The 16,608-nt window shown below is 41.1% G+C and overlaps 1 protein-coding gene across 1 annotated transcript in view; it reads right to left on the bottom strand.

The window, feature by feature from the left end:
- Positions 1 to 409: 409 nt before the first annotated feature.
- The window catches only part of LCP1 (lymphocyte cytosolic protein 1), a 31,807-nt gene continuing 15,608 nt past the window's right edge, over positions 410 to 16,608 (bottom strand). The window contains exons 5-16 of the mRNA XM_054087592.1: positions 16,218 to 16,350; positions 15,548 to 15,629; positions 13,468 to 13,633; positions 9,899 to 10,041; positions 7,811 to 7,906; positions 7,095 to 7,290; positions 6,354 to 6,432; positions 6,029 to 6,143; positions 5,095 to 5,228; positions 4,339 to 4,462; positions 3,327 to 3,451; positions 410 to 1,894 (exon numbers count right to left, since the gene is read on the bottom strand). Of these exons, the coding sequence (XP_053943567.1) occupies positions 1,762 to 1,894; positions 3,327 to 3,451; positions 4,339 to 4,462; positions 5,095 to 5,228; positions 6,029 to 6,143; positions 6,354 to 6,432; positions 7,095 to 7,290; positions 7,811 to 7,906; positions 9,899 to 10,041; positions 13,468 to 13,633; positions 15,548 to 15,629; positions 16,218 to 16,350 (1,526 nt within the window). The 3' untranslated portion in view covers positions 410 to 1,761. The remainder of the gene's footprint in view (positions 1,895 to 3,326; positions 3,452 to 4,338; positions 4,463 to 5,094; positions 5,229 to 6,028; positions 6,144 to 6,353; positions 6,433 to 7,094; positions 7,291 to 7,810; positions 7,907 to 9,898; positions 10,042 to 13,467; positions 13,634 to 15,547; positions 15,630 to 16,217; positions 16,351 to 16,608) is intronic.

Raw genomic sequence — 16,608 nt, 5'->3', positions numbered from 1 at the left:
ATGAGGGTCATGAGGAACTGGCACAGGTTGCCCAGGGAAGTCGTTGCTGCCCCATCCATGGGGGTGTTCAAGGCCAGGTTGGATGGGGCCTTGGGCAGCCTGATGTAGTGGGAGGTGTCCCTGCCCATGGCAGAGGGGGTTGGAATTGGATGATCTTTAAGGTCCCCTCTAACCCAAACCAGTCTATGATTCTATTCAATGATTCTGTGATCTTTGGCAGTGTCTCAGAGTGCCATGTACAGAAATGACCAACAAAATAATTCTTCCTGCTTTCTGCAACCTGCAGTTTCAATAACAATGTGGAAGATGCATCCTTAGCAAGCCCATGGTATTTTTTGTTACATCTGTCCCTATTTCAGCTATATGCTACACACTTCCCCAGCTGCACGTGCATTAGTAAAAGCAAAGATTATGCATTTGGCTTTATAGAACATTTTATTTGGAGAGATATCTCACATCACTGAATATTGGTTCTTTATTAAGGCAATTCTGAAGGGGCTGGAGGGAAAGGAGAGGGAGAAAACTGAGACTGTGTCAACGGGATTGCATTAAGGCAAAATTCCCTCCTTCTGCATTTCACCACAGTAAAATCCATGTAAAGGCCAGAACAGTAAATGACTCATGCCAAGGAAGAGATTCAGTGCAAATATATCCCACTGACTATCTGCAGACAGGGCTGGGTCCTTGGTTGAGGCAAATTGACAAATAGCCACAAAGCTATGCTGATTTAGCTCCATTAAGGATCCAGCTCAGGTTCAGGGAAGCATTTTAGTGTGTGTTTCATATGAAAGCACACATTTAAATGGTGTCCTGAATCAGGGCCACAGCCCTTTGAGTGCAAGTCTTTAAAGTTAACAGAGTTAATTTTTATTCACTTCATAAATATGTCATTCTGCATTCCTTTGGTTCACTTCTTGTCTTATTGCTACTAACTGAGTACCCATCCCCTTAGTTTCTTTAACATGGTTCTCATTTCTATTATGCTTTGCAATCTGCTGATGTTTTAAGTGAATTATGACATAAAAATGAATTATCCATTAGAGACCATTTCTTGCAAAGCTTCCAGAGTTTGGTTGTTCTTGGAGGGATAGGTTACAGTATGTTTTTTACAGTGAGTGGTAATGTTCTCTGTGAGTAATGCCACTGATGGCAGAGGCATAACTTGCAGGGAAAGGTACTGCTCAGTTCATATAACAGCAACACATAGCAGACCCCAAACACTTCTCTTATTCCAAAAGAATATTCTAAGAGGATCCTACTGTTCCAAAAATATAGTCACTAATACTTGCATTGGCTTGGGGAAACCCCTTTTGTTATCCCAGGTGCAAACTGAAGGAAAGCATGGCAGAAATGCTACCAGAAGCACGAAGATATTTTTAGGCAGAAGCAGTATATAACGTTTCATAATCCTAAAAGCTGTCTGTACCTCCCAAGAAAAAGATCTCTTGGTGACCTCTGACAAGTAGCCTTGGTATCCATTAATAAAAGGATATGTATGGGCCTTGTTATTCAGGAATATGAAATGGCTATATCTAGCAAAGTGGAAAATAGGGGAAAGAAATCAAGCATATATTACTGTTCAAAACAAAACATTTCCTGTATACACATGAATACACAACTTTTGTATCATTTAGAACCATGTATAACATTCAAGCCGTAGAAGCACGAGAACCCTGCATTACTCCTTGATACGGAAAAGAGCATCCAGTTTGAGGGAATCAAAAGGGTGAATACCAGGCATCAGTAAAAGTCTTTTGTGCTTTAAACTTTCTTCATGCCTTTGCCCATAAGGCAAGCAAACACTGTCATGACCATTTTGGGTTTTACTTCAACCAGGTCTTCTGGAAGGGCATAGACTCTTGCTCCAATTTTTCTTGCCATAGAGATGGCATATCTGCATTGCAGGGATTAAAAAAAAAAAAGAAATTAGTGAAATTAGTGCAGTACCATTAATTTTCCTTCTGATAAGAAGTTTTTTACATTATCGGTACCAGAGTGGGTTGAGAACTTTCAGTGATTCGTCAAAATTAATCTTTTCTATAGGAAGGTATGACACAGGTTTATAAAGGACTGATTTCTAATAAAAGGTAGAGTGTATTCCCTGATGCTTAAAGCATGGATTACCTGCAGCATGGGTGGCTGCAGTTCAAAATCTGATATGAAACATTTAGTCTTCCATCACCTGAAAGATTATCCTTACAAGCAGCCATTCTGGTCTTGCTCACCCTCAGTCTCAGCCTTCACACATGAATAAGTTCAGGACAGTGGAAGGCAGGACGCTAATATTGGTGGAAATCAATGTTGTTGGGAAATCAACATTAAAGGACTTTTCTTCTTCTGAAGTCATACTCAGCATTTGCAAGCTGATCTTCCCATCTCCCTGTTCAGACTGCACTGTTGCACAGCTACTGGCTGTGTTCTCCAGTAAGTATGTCTCTCCTCTCTATTTCTTAATGAAAAAATTCTAGAAAATCCCAGGTTCTTCTCACTGCAGAGCACATAAATTTGTGAATTTCCCCCCAAAATGCAGGGAAACATGCAGGGTGGGGAAAGAAAGGGAGGGGGAAAAAGAGGAAAACATCAGCACAGGGATGAAGAAATGGAGTATGCAGAGAAAAACGTGTAGGATTGTAAAGGAAGAAAAAGAACAGATGGTAGAAAATGAAAGGAGAAAAGAACAGTGAGAAAAGTATTTGTAAAATTATGGTATCTCTTTTATCTCTAGTCATCCTTTTCTCTTTTGTAGTTGCCATATAGCAAAGGAGAAGCTAAACTGATGATCAGACCAGGAGGTGTTTTGTATAATTCTGAAAAGAAAGGGAGATGTCCCCAGCATTGGCTCTCTGCTAGGAAATGGTTTGCACTCAGGGGAAAAAAAAATCAATATCCACATCCATAAAAACAGTTTTTTAGATATGAATCTGGTCCTCCTCTTTCTCTCTTGAATATGCCCTTGTTCCACCTGTATGGGACTAAAGAGGTATCATGACTTCTAATCACCGGTTTCTGTGACTCACTATTGTTGGCATTGTTCCCTGATCTCTGAAAGAATTTTAAATTTAATAAGAGAAAACAGGAGCTTGTGAAGCCAAGTGATTTTGATCCCTTCAAGGGAATTATAAAGCAGGAATTATGGCATTACACACTTCATTTCCTTTGATAGTCTTTTTTTACTGCCTAACTGCTAGCTTTCATGCTTCTAACTCTGGAGGTATTTTCAGTTGAAGTTGTGCCAGATGAGAATGATAGCAGAGTGGTTTTCAAAGGCAGAGCCAGACAAGCCTGAGCAGGTAACTGGTGTTAAATGTCACTTGGCATGAACATACTTAGCATTATTTAGCTTCTCCTCATCATTCAGGTCTGCCGTTTTCAAGAGGTCATATTTGATTGATCCTGGTTGAATGGCATCAATGAGATCCAGGACTGGCATGCTGGTGCTGATTTTACTATCCTGCACAGATGAAAAAATACAATTGGATACAAGAACAGGATAACAGCTCCCCCACAAAGCCAGAGTCTACACTTGAGAGCAATAGACAGCTTAGTTAAATACCATTTAGATCTTCACAAAGGACTGCTTAGTATGGGTTCTATCTAAGGCAGACCAAGGTCCCTTTCAAAGACTTTTTAGATGAGACATCATTAAATCAAAAGATGAGATGCTGGGCTAGTGAATTTGCTTCTTGTGGAGAGATGACACTGATGCATGTCTACTGATGGGAGGTGCAAAGTGTGTATGACTCCAGAGCTTATTACATGAAGCTTGATGGATCTGTCCTTGCCTGGTGCAAACGGCTATTTTACACCTACCGAATGTTCCTCAGCTTCAGAAGAGTCTCAGATACATTAGCAAAATTGGAAGCTCTCTGGAATTGGATTGTCTCTGTGTTTACAAGGCACTTTGTAAAATAGGGCACCACCCTTGGATAGCATTACCAGATTATAAAAGTGTTGCTATTTTTGCCTTTAATACTGTCATTTGTAATTGCTGTAGTTTAATAATCAACAGCACAGCAGTTCTTGCTTAATTCCAGTCATCATTTCTGGCTCCATATTTCGATTTCCTATGTCAAACTGGAATTTGAGGTGTTTCCTTTTATATTCATATAATGTTTCTGTTACCTTTTCATAATAAAGCCCCTTGAACAAAATCTCTATATCAGAACATGCCTTTAGAAGGGAATGAAAAATACCCAAACTATGTAGTTAATTATATCATAATATAGTGTGTGCATGTACATGAGTATATATGTTTATATACAGGCAATGTACATAAAATACACACAAAGACACTGAATATGAGACTCCTAAGCAGAGAATTCCAGCAAAAACCTATACCTTGAAACTGGAGATGGTTGAATCCTTCCCGGCTGCAGTCAGTGTTTCATTGACCCAGCTGATAATGATTTCATCATTGACTTTCTCTCCACCACCAATGTCTTCAAGGATATTCAGGGTGTACCTTAAGAGCAAAGCCAGAACATCTGCATTTTCTCAAATGCTACTGTAATCTCAGAACCATCCTCAACATGCGCAGCTTGGCTTGGGCCACCCAAACAGTCCTCTTAGACCTGATATTCTCCTACTTTCCACACACTCACAGTGTATATGAATTATAGGTTTTTTCCAACCTAAATGATTCTATGAATCTATGTTAATTAATCTAACCGATCTAATTCATCCCCAATTTCCTAACTGCTGTTTTGTGAGTGTCAAAAGTTTTTGATATTCAAAATTCCTAAAAGGTTCTTCTTAGTGGACCTCGGTGTAAATCACTCATTCTCTCAGTGCTTAAAAAAATAAGCACTGACTTGAAGGCCAGAAGAGAATTGTTATGTTCATTTAAGACTGATCTTCTTCATAACAACAAGCCTGGAATATTTTGCTTCTATGTCAGCATACATCTTTGAAAGACTTCCCGAGTTGATGGCAAGTAATCACCCCATCTCTAGATTAATTAATTATCTGCCTGATAAACCTATGCCATGCTTTGTAGATGAATTAAATCTGTATTCATTTCCTAACCACTGTGCCTCTTTACACCCAATTATGGAACTCACAGCACTCTCTGAAGTTTGTGTCTGACTGCCATACCTCCTCATCAACTGCCAGACTAAGGCCAGTGTGAGCGTACGGTTTCCTTCATTCAGATCTTGTCCAGCAATGCCAACAAGGGAAAATTTGGCTTGATTCTTTCCCAGTTCCACTGCATAGTTGCAGTTTTCAAGCTGTTAATGACAGAGTCAGTTAGTATGATTCTAAAATATAGAAAAAGAAGAAGACAAGACATTCACTTTTACTTTAAATTAGATTGCTTAGCCCAGATCCTCCCAGGCAAACAGGAGCTTAGGGGTTCCGTGATGATACAACTGTGTGACTAGTAGCAGTTAATTCCTTCTACAAAATACCATGGTGAGCAGTGAGCATAGAAGGAAATGTTATACTTCATCATCAGGGCCTGGAAAACAGCTTATCATGGAAAATAAGAATCTATGGCTCATAGATACCTTCAGCATCAGGACATTGCACTGAGATAAAGGATTAGTGTCCTGGTCAATATTTTGTGTCAATTAATCACTCTGGCCTAACTGGATGGAATCACTCATCCAGATAGCTGGGAGAAAGTTGTGTATTTAGCAGCAGTTCTTGAGGCATTCAGTCAAGAATGCTTTATCATCACTGTCATCATTTGATGTGGAGGGCAGTGATCCAGACAGCTGCAATTAAGCTGATGCCATACGACTCATGGTGAAGGTGTGTATAATTGTAAGAGTTTTTAAATGTCAACACAAAAGGTGTCAAGTCTTTTTGCTCTACAAATATGGTTCACCTGTCAACAGAGCTAGTGAGTCAAATGTATATTTCTTTTTCAGGATGAAAAATTACTCACTGACTAGACAAAAAAATTATTTAATGTGCTTTTCTTGGGATTTGAGAGTAATACAAGTGCCCCCATTGCTGTTTGAAATCATATAGACATCCTCTGAGGATAAAGCATTGCCACTGGAGCTATTTCAGCTTTTTGTACCTTCTTCATGTTGCCACCCAGTTTAGGATATGGTGGTTTGTTCACTCTGTTCCAGTCTACTGGCACTTTGATCTTTTCATAGAGCTGGAAGATAACTAAGGCATCTGACAGGTCACTGAAAACAATAAAAAAGTAACATCATTTTAAAAGATATATCATTGTCCAAAGAACAGAAGAAAGGAACCCAACTAAACTATTATTAGAGGTAAACTTTGCTACCCCACCCCCTGCAAAAAAAAAGACGGGGTCCGAATTTTTTAATGGCTTTGTAAACATTTTTCTAGCTGTATTTATCATCTACGGAAAGCATAATACCTCCTCTTACCTATATAAGTGATTTACACGTGGGTTAACACCAAGGGAGTTCATCCAGTTCCTGAACGTCCTCTCTTCCCTTGTCTCACCTAAAACAACAGATACATCAATCAACAGACCTGCAAAAAGCAACACTCCAGTAAAATCAGTGTCTTGTGATGAAAGCATAACTCAGAATTTACAGCTCACTGAACCATGAACAGGAGACAATGGTTGACATATGAAATAAGAAAGCACAGTGCAGCATGTAATATTTCTTCATGCCATACATATTATAGTATTTAGGCAGATTTGCCTCGCAATGCCTTCAAGAATTCAAGAACAGCCTGTACCGTGGCATGAACAGTTTGACTATGAAGCTAAGAAAGATGTACCTGAAGTTCAGCAAATGATCTACACAACGGTGGTCCTGACCCCAACTCAGAGTACGCAGACAGCAGGCTTTTGGAAGATGCAATTTTTAAACTATATTCTCAATGAAGAGAATGCCAGATCAACTCTAATTTCAACTAAGAAGAACACTCAGTAGTCCATAAGCATTTTTGTCTTTTAACATGTGCTACCCACAGAACAGACCCCCAGAATACTAGAAGCTACATGGAGGTAAAGAGCAGCCTCCCTTTCTCAAGGCTGTCTGTGCTAACAGTGCAGTGAATATGTCTGAAGGACAGGTTAACATATCATCAACTCAGAGCTGGGGACTACTGTAGCGTGGGTGGCCAGAAACATCCTTTATTTGCATTTTCATTACCTTCAATCGAACTCCAGTCAATGTCCTGGTTCTCTGGTTTATGCAGGGCAGGGTATTTGTTGAACAAGTTGGCGATGAAGGCCAAGTTTAGCTTTGGGTTCCCCCGGACAACATCAGTGGCTGTAACAAACTGCCGGCAGCCCAGCCGCTCTGCCTGCTGCAGCATGCACTCCGCTCGCTGGACATCGTCCTTCTCCTGTGCCATCAGAAAATGGGTCCATCAGCTTCACCCCACAACGTGGCGCTGTGTGCAAGACCCACTCATGGTCTCCACATTGTGTAGGGCTGTGAAAGCAGGTCCTTGTTGGATTTATAGCTATTTCCTTTCCTGCTATTACTAACAGCAAGTCTATGTTTTTGAAATGGGCTTTACCTACAATCCAGCATTCTCAACATATTGCTTTTAGACTTATATTCCGTATAAAAAGTGGTGGCTTGATGAAATTCCCAAATAAATGTATTTAAATATACTTGCTACATGTTAGTAGTTTACCAGTTTAGTTCAATGTTTGTTAAAGTTTCAGCAATAGTATCTAATGAAGGGCAAAACACATCATTTAATTATTTGAAAGGTCTGATTTCTGAAATACAAGATCACATTGTAATGCTAAAAAGAATTTGCTTGTTCTGGCATCCCAGTGCTACTCTGTGTTGGCCAGCAATGAAAGTAGCAGACAGAAAATATTGGCACTTACTCTAAACTTATCTCATCTTACCCTTAATCCTGACATGTCAATAGTAATAGCTGGAATGCCTTCTTCATCTCCCTTGGGGGCAACTTGGTTCAGCAAATGGTAATAAGCTCTTGAGTCCTGTGTCAGACAGAGAAATTAAAGAGAGGAAAAATTACATCTAAAGCTCAGGTTTTGCGTGCCAGTGCTCCCCTGAATGTGCCTGTGTGCTTCATTTTTATTACATTAACCATTGGGCTACGTAATCAAATTAATTAAGCGTGAAGCACTCAGCATCTCCTACTTTATGCTGTATTAGTCAGATCTTCTGCCCTAAGCCAATATATCTGCTGCAGAACACTCAACATACAAGGCAAAATGCTGTATTGCACTTACAAAAAGGACAGCAACAACAAAGAGATATTAAAATTGACTTAATCTGAACATTAAATTAGAGGTAAGAAGATGCATACCTTTATAATGCTGTAGAAGTCAGGCTGCTGAGCATTTAATAAAAGAAAATGCAGAAGGAGAAAGCAGATGTTTAAAGCAGATTTCAAAGAAACACTGAAACAGTTATGGAAGAGAAAGCATAGTTTTCGAAGACAAAAGTTAAAACTGATAACAGTATCAGCATTTTCAGGCCAAAGGGTGGGAACAAGACAAGGACTTAATATGTCGTGTCTAATCTTTTGTGAAATGTAGTGTTGCTTCCTTGTGTGGAATATATTATTCTCACCTCAGAAATAATTCAAATAACTAAAAATAAAGCTATATTTTAGTATCTAGGGACATGACTAACTAACGCAAGTAATACTCTTCAAAATATAAAGTAGATTCTGTATTACTACGTACCATATCTAGAAAGTGGTTATTTATAACAGAAGTGAGGTGGGGAGACACACTTAATTAGGGAGTGGTTGTAAAGGCTGAAGTCTTGGCCTCTGAGAGGTAAATGTGTCCCTGATTTTCAAACTGCAAATACAGTAAACGCAATTGATCTTTCAGGTGCAGACAGGACTTAATCAGTTGCATTACACTCCTCTCAGCCAGCCTACAGAAAGATGGGGAAGACTCCATTCCCTTTCCTTTCCATTGATCTTCTCCAGTGACCTCTACCCAATAAACCGAAAATCTGTTAGAATAAAACCAGTATTGTTGGATGTGACTCTCAGACTCACTTGTTGCCTTCCCTTGTATTTTTTTCTGTATGTCAAATAAGTTATGGTAAACAGCTTTTCGTGCTTCAGTACCTGGTGAAGCCTAAACCAGGTAGCTCTGGAGCAGGGCTTTTCCCATGCCTCTGGAGCAGGCAAGTCAAGTCATGTCTGGTGAGATGAGTATGGTGGCCAGCCCCTGGCTTGCCTGGAAGCCACCTCAGAAACCCTCTTTAATGTACCCCCTACAGCCTGGGGATGCTGGCTGGGCCTCACACTGTAGCTTTAGCCTATGAAACTCACCAATGTGCACCACTGAGGTTCAAATACATCTGTCTAGGAGAAAATAATGTCCTACAGAGAAAGCTCTGCTGAAGTCTGTACCCGCAAGCCCATGAAGACACAAGTACATGAAATATGCTGCAAGTACTAGAGATCCATCCTTGCAAGAGCCTCCTCTTCTAGCTATGTTATTTTGAATAGTCCTGCTGAATTAAAACTTGCAGGTAAGTGCATGCAGGGTTATAGCAAAGGCTGGCCCAGAAGAGCGCATAAATCAGGTGCTATACTGCTCTTCCTCTACACCTAGTTACATGTCTGGGTGAAGTCCAGGCTTTTCCAAACCAAAGCCAGGTCAAAAGGCATTTCAGGACATTTAGGAAGGAGGAAAGCAATAGAGGCAGGGGATTGAAAATGCGGTGGTAGAGTCTGTGTGCCCTGTTCAGAGCCAGCATGCTGCCACTCCTTTGCCAGACATCTGATGCTGTGGAGCAGGTGGTGATGACTGCGAGGTCAGGAGGAATATTATTGAGCAGAAAAGTAAACCCCACTGAAATTATTTTATGTATCCAGCTCCAGGTGTGTGGCAGAGCAGCCTCAGCTGCTTGGAGTGTTCCACTACACAATCCATGTTTACAGGACAGAGATTTGGGTGCGGGGCTGCTGTTTTGTTACTCTTGGTAGGTGTTTCTCATACCTTAATGTCTGAGCTGAAGTTGGTGACTTTGTTGCATCCTGCATTCTCCAGGTGATAGTTTGCCCACCTCAGCAGCAGTTCCTCTGGAGACAACTTCATCAGATCCTCCAGGCTCTCTCCTTCTCTCAGGAGAGCAATCAAGGCTAAGCAGGGTAGGGAAAAAAAAGAAAATAATAATGATGTTGTGAATACTTGTAGAGGAAAACGTTTCCTCTCTTACATATTTTGGTACCCTAGTTTCTAAAAGTGAGAGACCGAAGTGTTGCCAAAATCCAAGCTGGGTTAGCATGACAGAGGACATAAACAGAAAAAGGGCCTCATCAGTAGAATGAGGACAAGGCCGCTAGTTGTGGATCTAGTAGTGGATCATACAGAAATGCAAGATGATTTCAGTGTAGTCTACAAACTACCCCATTTCCATGCCTCAGATCTTCATGGCAAGATGATGATGTCGAGCACAGGGGCAAGTTGGGAATGAAAAAATGAACACAGACTTTCTGCAGCTTAGAGGAAAGAATCTCAGTGACCTTCACAATGAAAGTGGATCCACACCGGTATTCTGAAGAACTTGCACATGACTTCACAGGCTTGTGGGCAAGTAGGGTTAATTCATCAGGCAGCTGGAGAAGATACCCTGTTTCTATAGAAAAATGAATATTCTATGCTATGTTCATAAAAGGAGGAAGAGGCAGGAGGGAAGGATCAGCCCCTGCAACTGCAGGATATTCGGCTGATCGCTGGAGTATGAAAGGATTTAGAACAAGTGAAAAGAACTATCAATGACATGGAAGCTAAAGGTCAATATTGATAAAAAGGGAGAGTGTGTCACACTACTCTGACCTCCCGATACCTTTTGTCATTCCTTGAAAGAATACAGATTTGCTATATAAAGGAAACTGTGGAGATGTACAGTATCTGGACTTCCATAGATAATTTGATACAGGGTACTATGGGGTTAAACTGAACCAGAAGGGACAATAGAGGCATTTCAAAGTAGACAGTGGATTTTACAAAAGAACAGGATTAACACTGGGAGCAGTAGGCTGGAAGAAGCATTCTTGTGGAGTTGATCATGGGTTAACTTTTGGTTTAACATTTTCTTTTTTCTTTTATCAATTAGTTTTCCACAACTACTAGCAATGTGCTAAAAAATTGATGATAATATTCACTAGGTGGCATAGTCAATCCAGAGGATGATCAGGAAATCAGACAGAACGTACTAGCTGACAGTAATAAAAATGGAATGTAATTTGATAGTGTCATGTTCAAAGACATTCACTAAGGAATTAATATGAATAACTGCTATTAGCTAAAAGCTTGTGCAAACAGAGGATGAGAACCATTTGAGTCTATTAGATGCCTTCTGAGCTACTCTGAGCTGCCATGTGATATGACCTGGGGAAAACTAAACATGACATTAGTGCATCCCAGGTATTTCCCATAGATGTTGGGAGGTATTACTGCCTTGATACCATGAGCTCATGACAGCTCATTGGAAATACAGCTTCCCATATTCAAGAACGGGAAATTTCACCTGGAAAAGCTGCAAAGAGAATATGAGGGAAAGAGAACTTGAAAAGAAATCAAAATTATCTTGGCTTGTCTACACTGACAAACAGAAATCTGAGTAGAAGAAAATACCAGAAAGGGAAAAACAGATATTAAGCCGAGTAAGGCATACAAAGGAACAGGAATTAGGAACTCTGAAAACTGGTGGCTCTGGCTATGAAAGGCATAGAAACGTACAAGAGGTGATGCAATGATGGTAACGCCTGCATGGTTACTGGAGGAAAGAAGTGTTACTGTTGATTGAGTGCACTATCCAGAGGCGCAAGGAACAAAGCAGTAAGATGAGGTGCTGTGTCGACTGCATTTACACACCCACAGCCTCACAATGAAGTTATTTCACAGAGACTTTTGGCATTGGTGAGACATCTGGAGTGCTGTGTTCAGTTTGGGGCTTCCCAGTACAAGAGAGACATCGACAAACTACAGTGGGTTTAGTGGAAGGAGACCAAGATGGTTGAGCTGGAGTATGGTGGTCTGAGAAGAACCAGAACCATGGAGAAGGTGGTCTGAGAAGGGAACAAATATTGTCTTCAATTATATAGGGCCCAGAGCTGTACTTTCCCATTATGCACAGCAAAATAAAGAAGTTACATTCGTAGAATCATAGAATCATAGAATCACTAGGTTGGAAAGGACCTACTGGATCATTGAGTCCAACCATTCCTAACACTCCCTAAACCATGCCCCTCAACACCTCATCCACCCGTTCCTTAAACACCTCCAGGGAATGTGACTTGACCACATCCCTGGGCAGCCTCTGCCAGTGCCTGATGACTCTTTCCGTGAAAAATTTTTTCCTGATATCCAGCCTGAACCTCCCCTGGTGGAGCTTCAGGCCATTCCCCCTTGTCCTGTCCCCTGTCACTTGGGAGAAGAGGCCAGCTCCCTCCTCTCTACAACCTCCTTTCAGGCAGTTATAGAGAACAATAAGGTCTCCCCTCAGCCTCCTCTTCTCCAGGCTAAACAACCCCAGCTCTCTCAGCCACTCCTCATAACACTTGTTCTCCAGCCCCCTCACCAGTTTCGTTGCTCTTCTCTGGACACAGTCCAGAGCCTCAACATCCTTCTTGTGATGAGGGGCCCAGAACTGAACACAGTACTCAAGGTGCGGTCTCACCGGTGCCGAGTGCAGAGGGAGAATAACCTCTCTGGACCTGCTGGTCACACCATTTCTGATACAAGCCAAGATGCCATTGGCCTTCTTGGCCACCTGGGCATACTGCTGGCTCATGTTCAGTCAGCTGTCCACCAACACTCCCAGCTCCTTCTCCTCTAGGCAGCTTTCTAGCCAGACTTCTTCTAGTCTGTAGCATTGCATAGGGTTGTTGTGCCCCAAGGGCAGGACCCGGCATTTGGCCTTGTTAAACCTCATGCTATTGGTCTCAGCCCAGCAGTCCAGCCTGTTCAGATCCCTACATGCAAGAAGGGAAATTCCAACTAGATGTAAGGATAAAAAAACACAGCAAGAGTGGCTGGGCACTGGAACAGGCTGTCCAAGAGAGCACTGGAAAGGGCCCTGAGCAACCTTATCTGACCTTGATACCGATACTGTTTTAAGTGGGTAGTTGGATGGCTGAACCAGAGGACCTGCTGGGTGGACCTTGAGACGTTCCTTCCAGCCTATAGTATTTTGTCATTCTGTAACTCTGATTTCACAGAGAAAGAGGAGAAGTTTGGCAACGGTTTCATAAAGAGCAAGAAATGAGCAAAGCTTCCTGAATGCAGTGTAGCATTTCCTTATGTCGTATTTAGTGCCAGAACACCAATATACCAGGGTGTAGACCATCATTCCTGATCCAATGAGCATGAAATTGGCTCTGCCTACCCACAGACTTGGAGTGCTGGAACTTGTGAAGAGCAAGGGAAATGAGAGTGGTCAAGAAGACAGGCAAAAAAATACTTGAATAAAAAATTGAACTAAGTTTTTTTTTAAAAATAACTTTATCCTAAAGGCTGTTCAGTGATAACAGCAGAGCGCTGAAAACAAGAGCCATACATACCTTCATTCCTGCTAATCTCTATGTCAGCAAAGAGTCCAATTTTGATGACTTGCCATAAAAGGCCCAGAACGAGGTAAGGTTTCCCCTCTTTTAAGTCTTCAGCACCAATGTTAACAACGTGGCACCCAATGGCTGAAGCAGAGTTCAGGGCCAGGTTCAGATTTTCCTATGGAAAGAAGAGAACTTCTGAATGATGCAGTAATTGGAGAGCTGAGATACAGCCAAAACTGAGCAGCTTCACTGTGAATGCATTTACATACATGTCTGACCACAGGGAGCTGGGGAACTCATACTCTCCTGGGACTGCAGGTCAGTTCGGGTCCCAACACGAATACAGAAAGGACCTCTTTGGCAAAGGTGAAAGACATCATGTCACAAGGCATTGGAGCTCAGAGCATACATCTGCATGCACAGTGATGTCTTGGCTCAATCCTGGTTATCAAAGCCAGGCTCTTCCTATAGCTAACACACAAGCCCACGTTCAAGAGCAGGCTTAGCTCCAGCATGAGGCAAGCTCTCCTCCACTCAGTCTTACACACATGGAGGAATGAGGGAGCTGCAACCCAGTCAACCACCAGATATTCTAGGCTTGGCTCTCCCTAAGCGTTATGCAAAATCCCTGACACCTAAGACACAAATAAGTTGTGAGCTGGCAATGTATACAAAAAGCACACGGTCACTTTTTGGACTCGGTATGGATAAACCTGTTGAGTTTTCAACCTTGCGGTTCAGCCAAGCTCAGGACTGTTCAAGTCTGGAAATTTTATTTTTGAACTCTGGAATATGGATTCCCAGGTTTGGAGCATTCACTGGAAGCAGAAGAATTCTGTGATTCACAGTGAGGGTCAAAAGGAAAGTCATGTTTCAAAAGCATTAAGCACTAAGTTCTTTTGCCACTTTCTTCCCATTTAAAGCAAAGGGTATAAGAAAATCTGAGCCACAGGTCTGCACTCTTCAAAAATGTGTCTCAGTAAACGGAGGGCAAGTAAAGCAGGTGAAGAAGGCTGGAAAATATACTTTATCACACAGGTTTGCAATTTTTCACATTAATTTCATCACTGCTGGTATGACAGAGAGATTTGATTAGATACAAATGCAGAGAAAGACACAGTATAAATGCTCGTAAAGTAGAAAAATTGGAGCATTTCAAATTAATTACCTTTTCTCCACCAGACAGCTGTAAAAGGGTTAATTTTAAGTGGAAGCTGTATTGATCAAATCATGTCTACATGTGACAGGGATTGATCTGAGCTGCACCACTAAGCTATGCTGCTGACCAAAACTATTAGAATTGAAAAATGTGGTGTACAGCATAAAAATCCAATTTAATGGCTTCTGAGCTTACTTGAGCCTGGCTAATGTTCCATCAAATCAGAGTAGCTAAAGGCTAAACTGGGTTAGGTTCATATCTATTCCATATATCTATTTATATTCTGTACCCAGATTCATAGATGCTGTTCATACAAAAACATCTCTCTACATACTGCTGTGTAAGAAACACAATAAACTTTAAACAGGAGAAAATTAGCTTTTTTTTGTCCATTTTTAAATCATATACTTGGGCACGTAATTGAAATAAAGGTTTCGGTATTCAAGGTAGAAAAGCATGGATTGTGAAAGGCAGGCAAGGCTATGGGACCATCTCAGGCATGTTGGACACCACAGTACTTCCTACGTTGCAGTTAATATTTTAGTGAGGACATCAGACTGCAACATAGCAGTTGGGAATTCAAGTGCACAGCCATGCCTGTGTGACCTTGGAAGAGGTTCCAGCTTTCTGATAGCTACTCTAGCTGGAATGGATCACCATATTACCCATTTGTTCTTGCATGTGTATGGTATCTACCACAAAGGTATCTAAACCTTTGAACTGGTAAATATATAAATTGGATTAAGTGCAAATACATACTGTGTTTAGTCAGATTTCTCATATATTTCAAGAGAAACAGAAATATAAGTCCATATTTTTTTTCATATGGAAAAACCATGGCAGGACCATGGTATCTGCAGCCCTCGCTCTATATGATTACATCAAAGCATCCTACGGAGAAAAGCAAAGCACCTTGTTATATTTTAGTACCTGTATTGTGAAGGGTGTGAGTTTCTTTTTGTTGATTGTTCTCTCATCAATGGTATCTGGCACTGAAAAGTTGATCATCTTACTGCAAATAAAAGAAAAAACCAAGAAATATATTAGTAGCTATACACACTTAAAATAAGATATAGCTTTTGTCACTATGCTGTAGGACAAGTCAAAGAGCTGTAGAGTTACTAAACAAATACAGACAGCCTCTGTTTTTACACACACACCAAGGCACACATGCAATACTCTAGCAGTTCTTTTGGGTCACATGCAGATTGTGCTATAGGTGTGATGCCAAGCATTCCACAGAGTGAAGCTGTGTGAGAAGTTTATTGTGCAGGAAATTTCAGTGAGAGCACTCACTATCTCGTGCTGCTTTGTATAAACCCCCAAATGTCCTTGGACAAAAAAAAAACCAAGTAACTCCTCAAATTTCACTGACTTAATCTTATTGTAAGGGTCCAGAAGCAAGGAAGAACTCTCATTTAACATCAAAGCAGCTTTATATTTTTAAAGAGAAAGGAAGCAAGAAAACTAGCATCATTAAGGCCCTGAATCTGCAAAGATTCACGAGCTTAATGTAAAGTCAGCAGCTTTCATTTAAGCAAAGATGTGAGTTTCTGCAGAATCACGGTTCCCATTTGTGAGAAAGTCAGGTATTATTTACCAAAGAACTATGCCATCACCAACCGCCTGGAAGAGGTCGTCTGTTTCTGGGTTCATTGGAACCACATGCTTACAATCAGGGTCTTTCTCAAGGGCTTTATTAATCCAGTTGACAAAGGCATACTTTTCTTCCTCTGTGGACACAAACCCAAATCCATCAGTTTGCTGTGCAACACCCCTACCATCACTTTACTGACAAAGGCAGAGCTCCTAGGGGAGAAGTCTCTTCCAACAGTTAATTGTACTGATGAACAAATGAACCCCTACAACAAAGAAGATTCTGAGGAGACAGGCAACAGAGCTGAAGACAGCAATAGGTTTGAGCTGGTTATTACTCCCTCCATACTCCTTCCCACTGACGGGGTTGCTGACTGTTATGAGGGCAGGCACAT

Source organism: Cuculus canorus, chromosome 1, assembly GCF_017976375.1.
Source record: "Cuculus canorus isolate bCucCan1 chromosome 1, bCucCan1.pri, whole genome shotgun sequence".
NCBI lineage: Eukaryota > Metazoa > Chordata > Aves > Cuculiformes > Cuculidae > Cuculus > Cuculus canorus.
The sequence above is the reverse complement of the archived record's forward strand: the minus strand, read 5'-3'. Positions and strand labels throughout refer to the sequence as shown.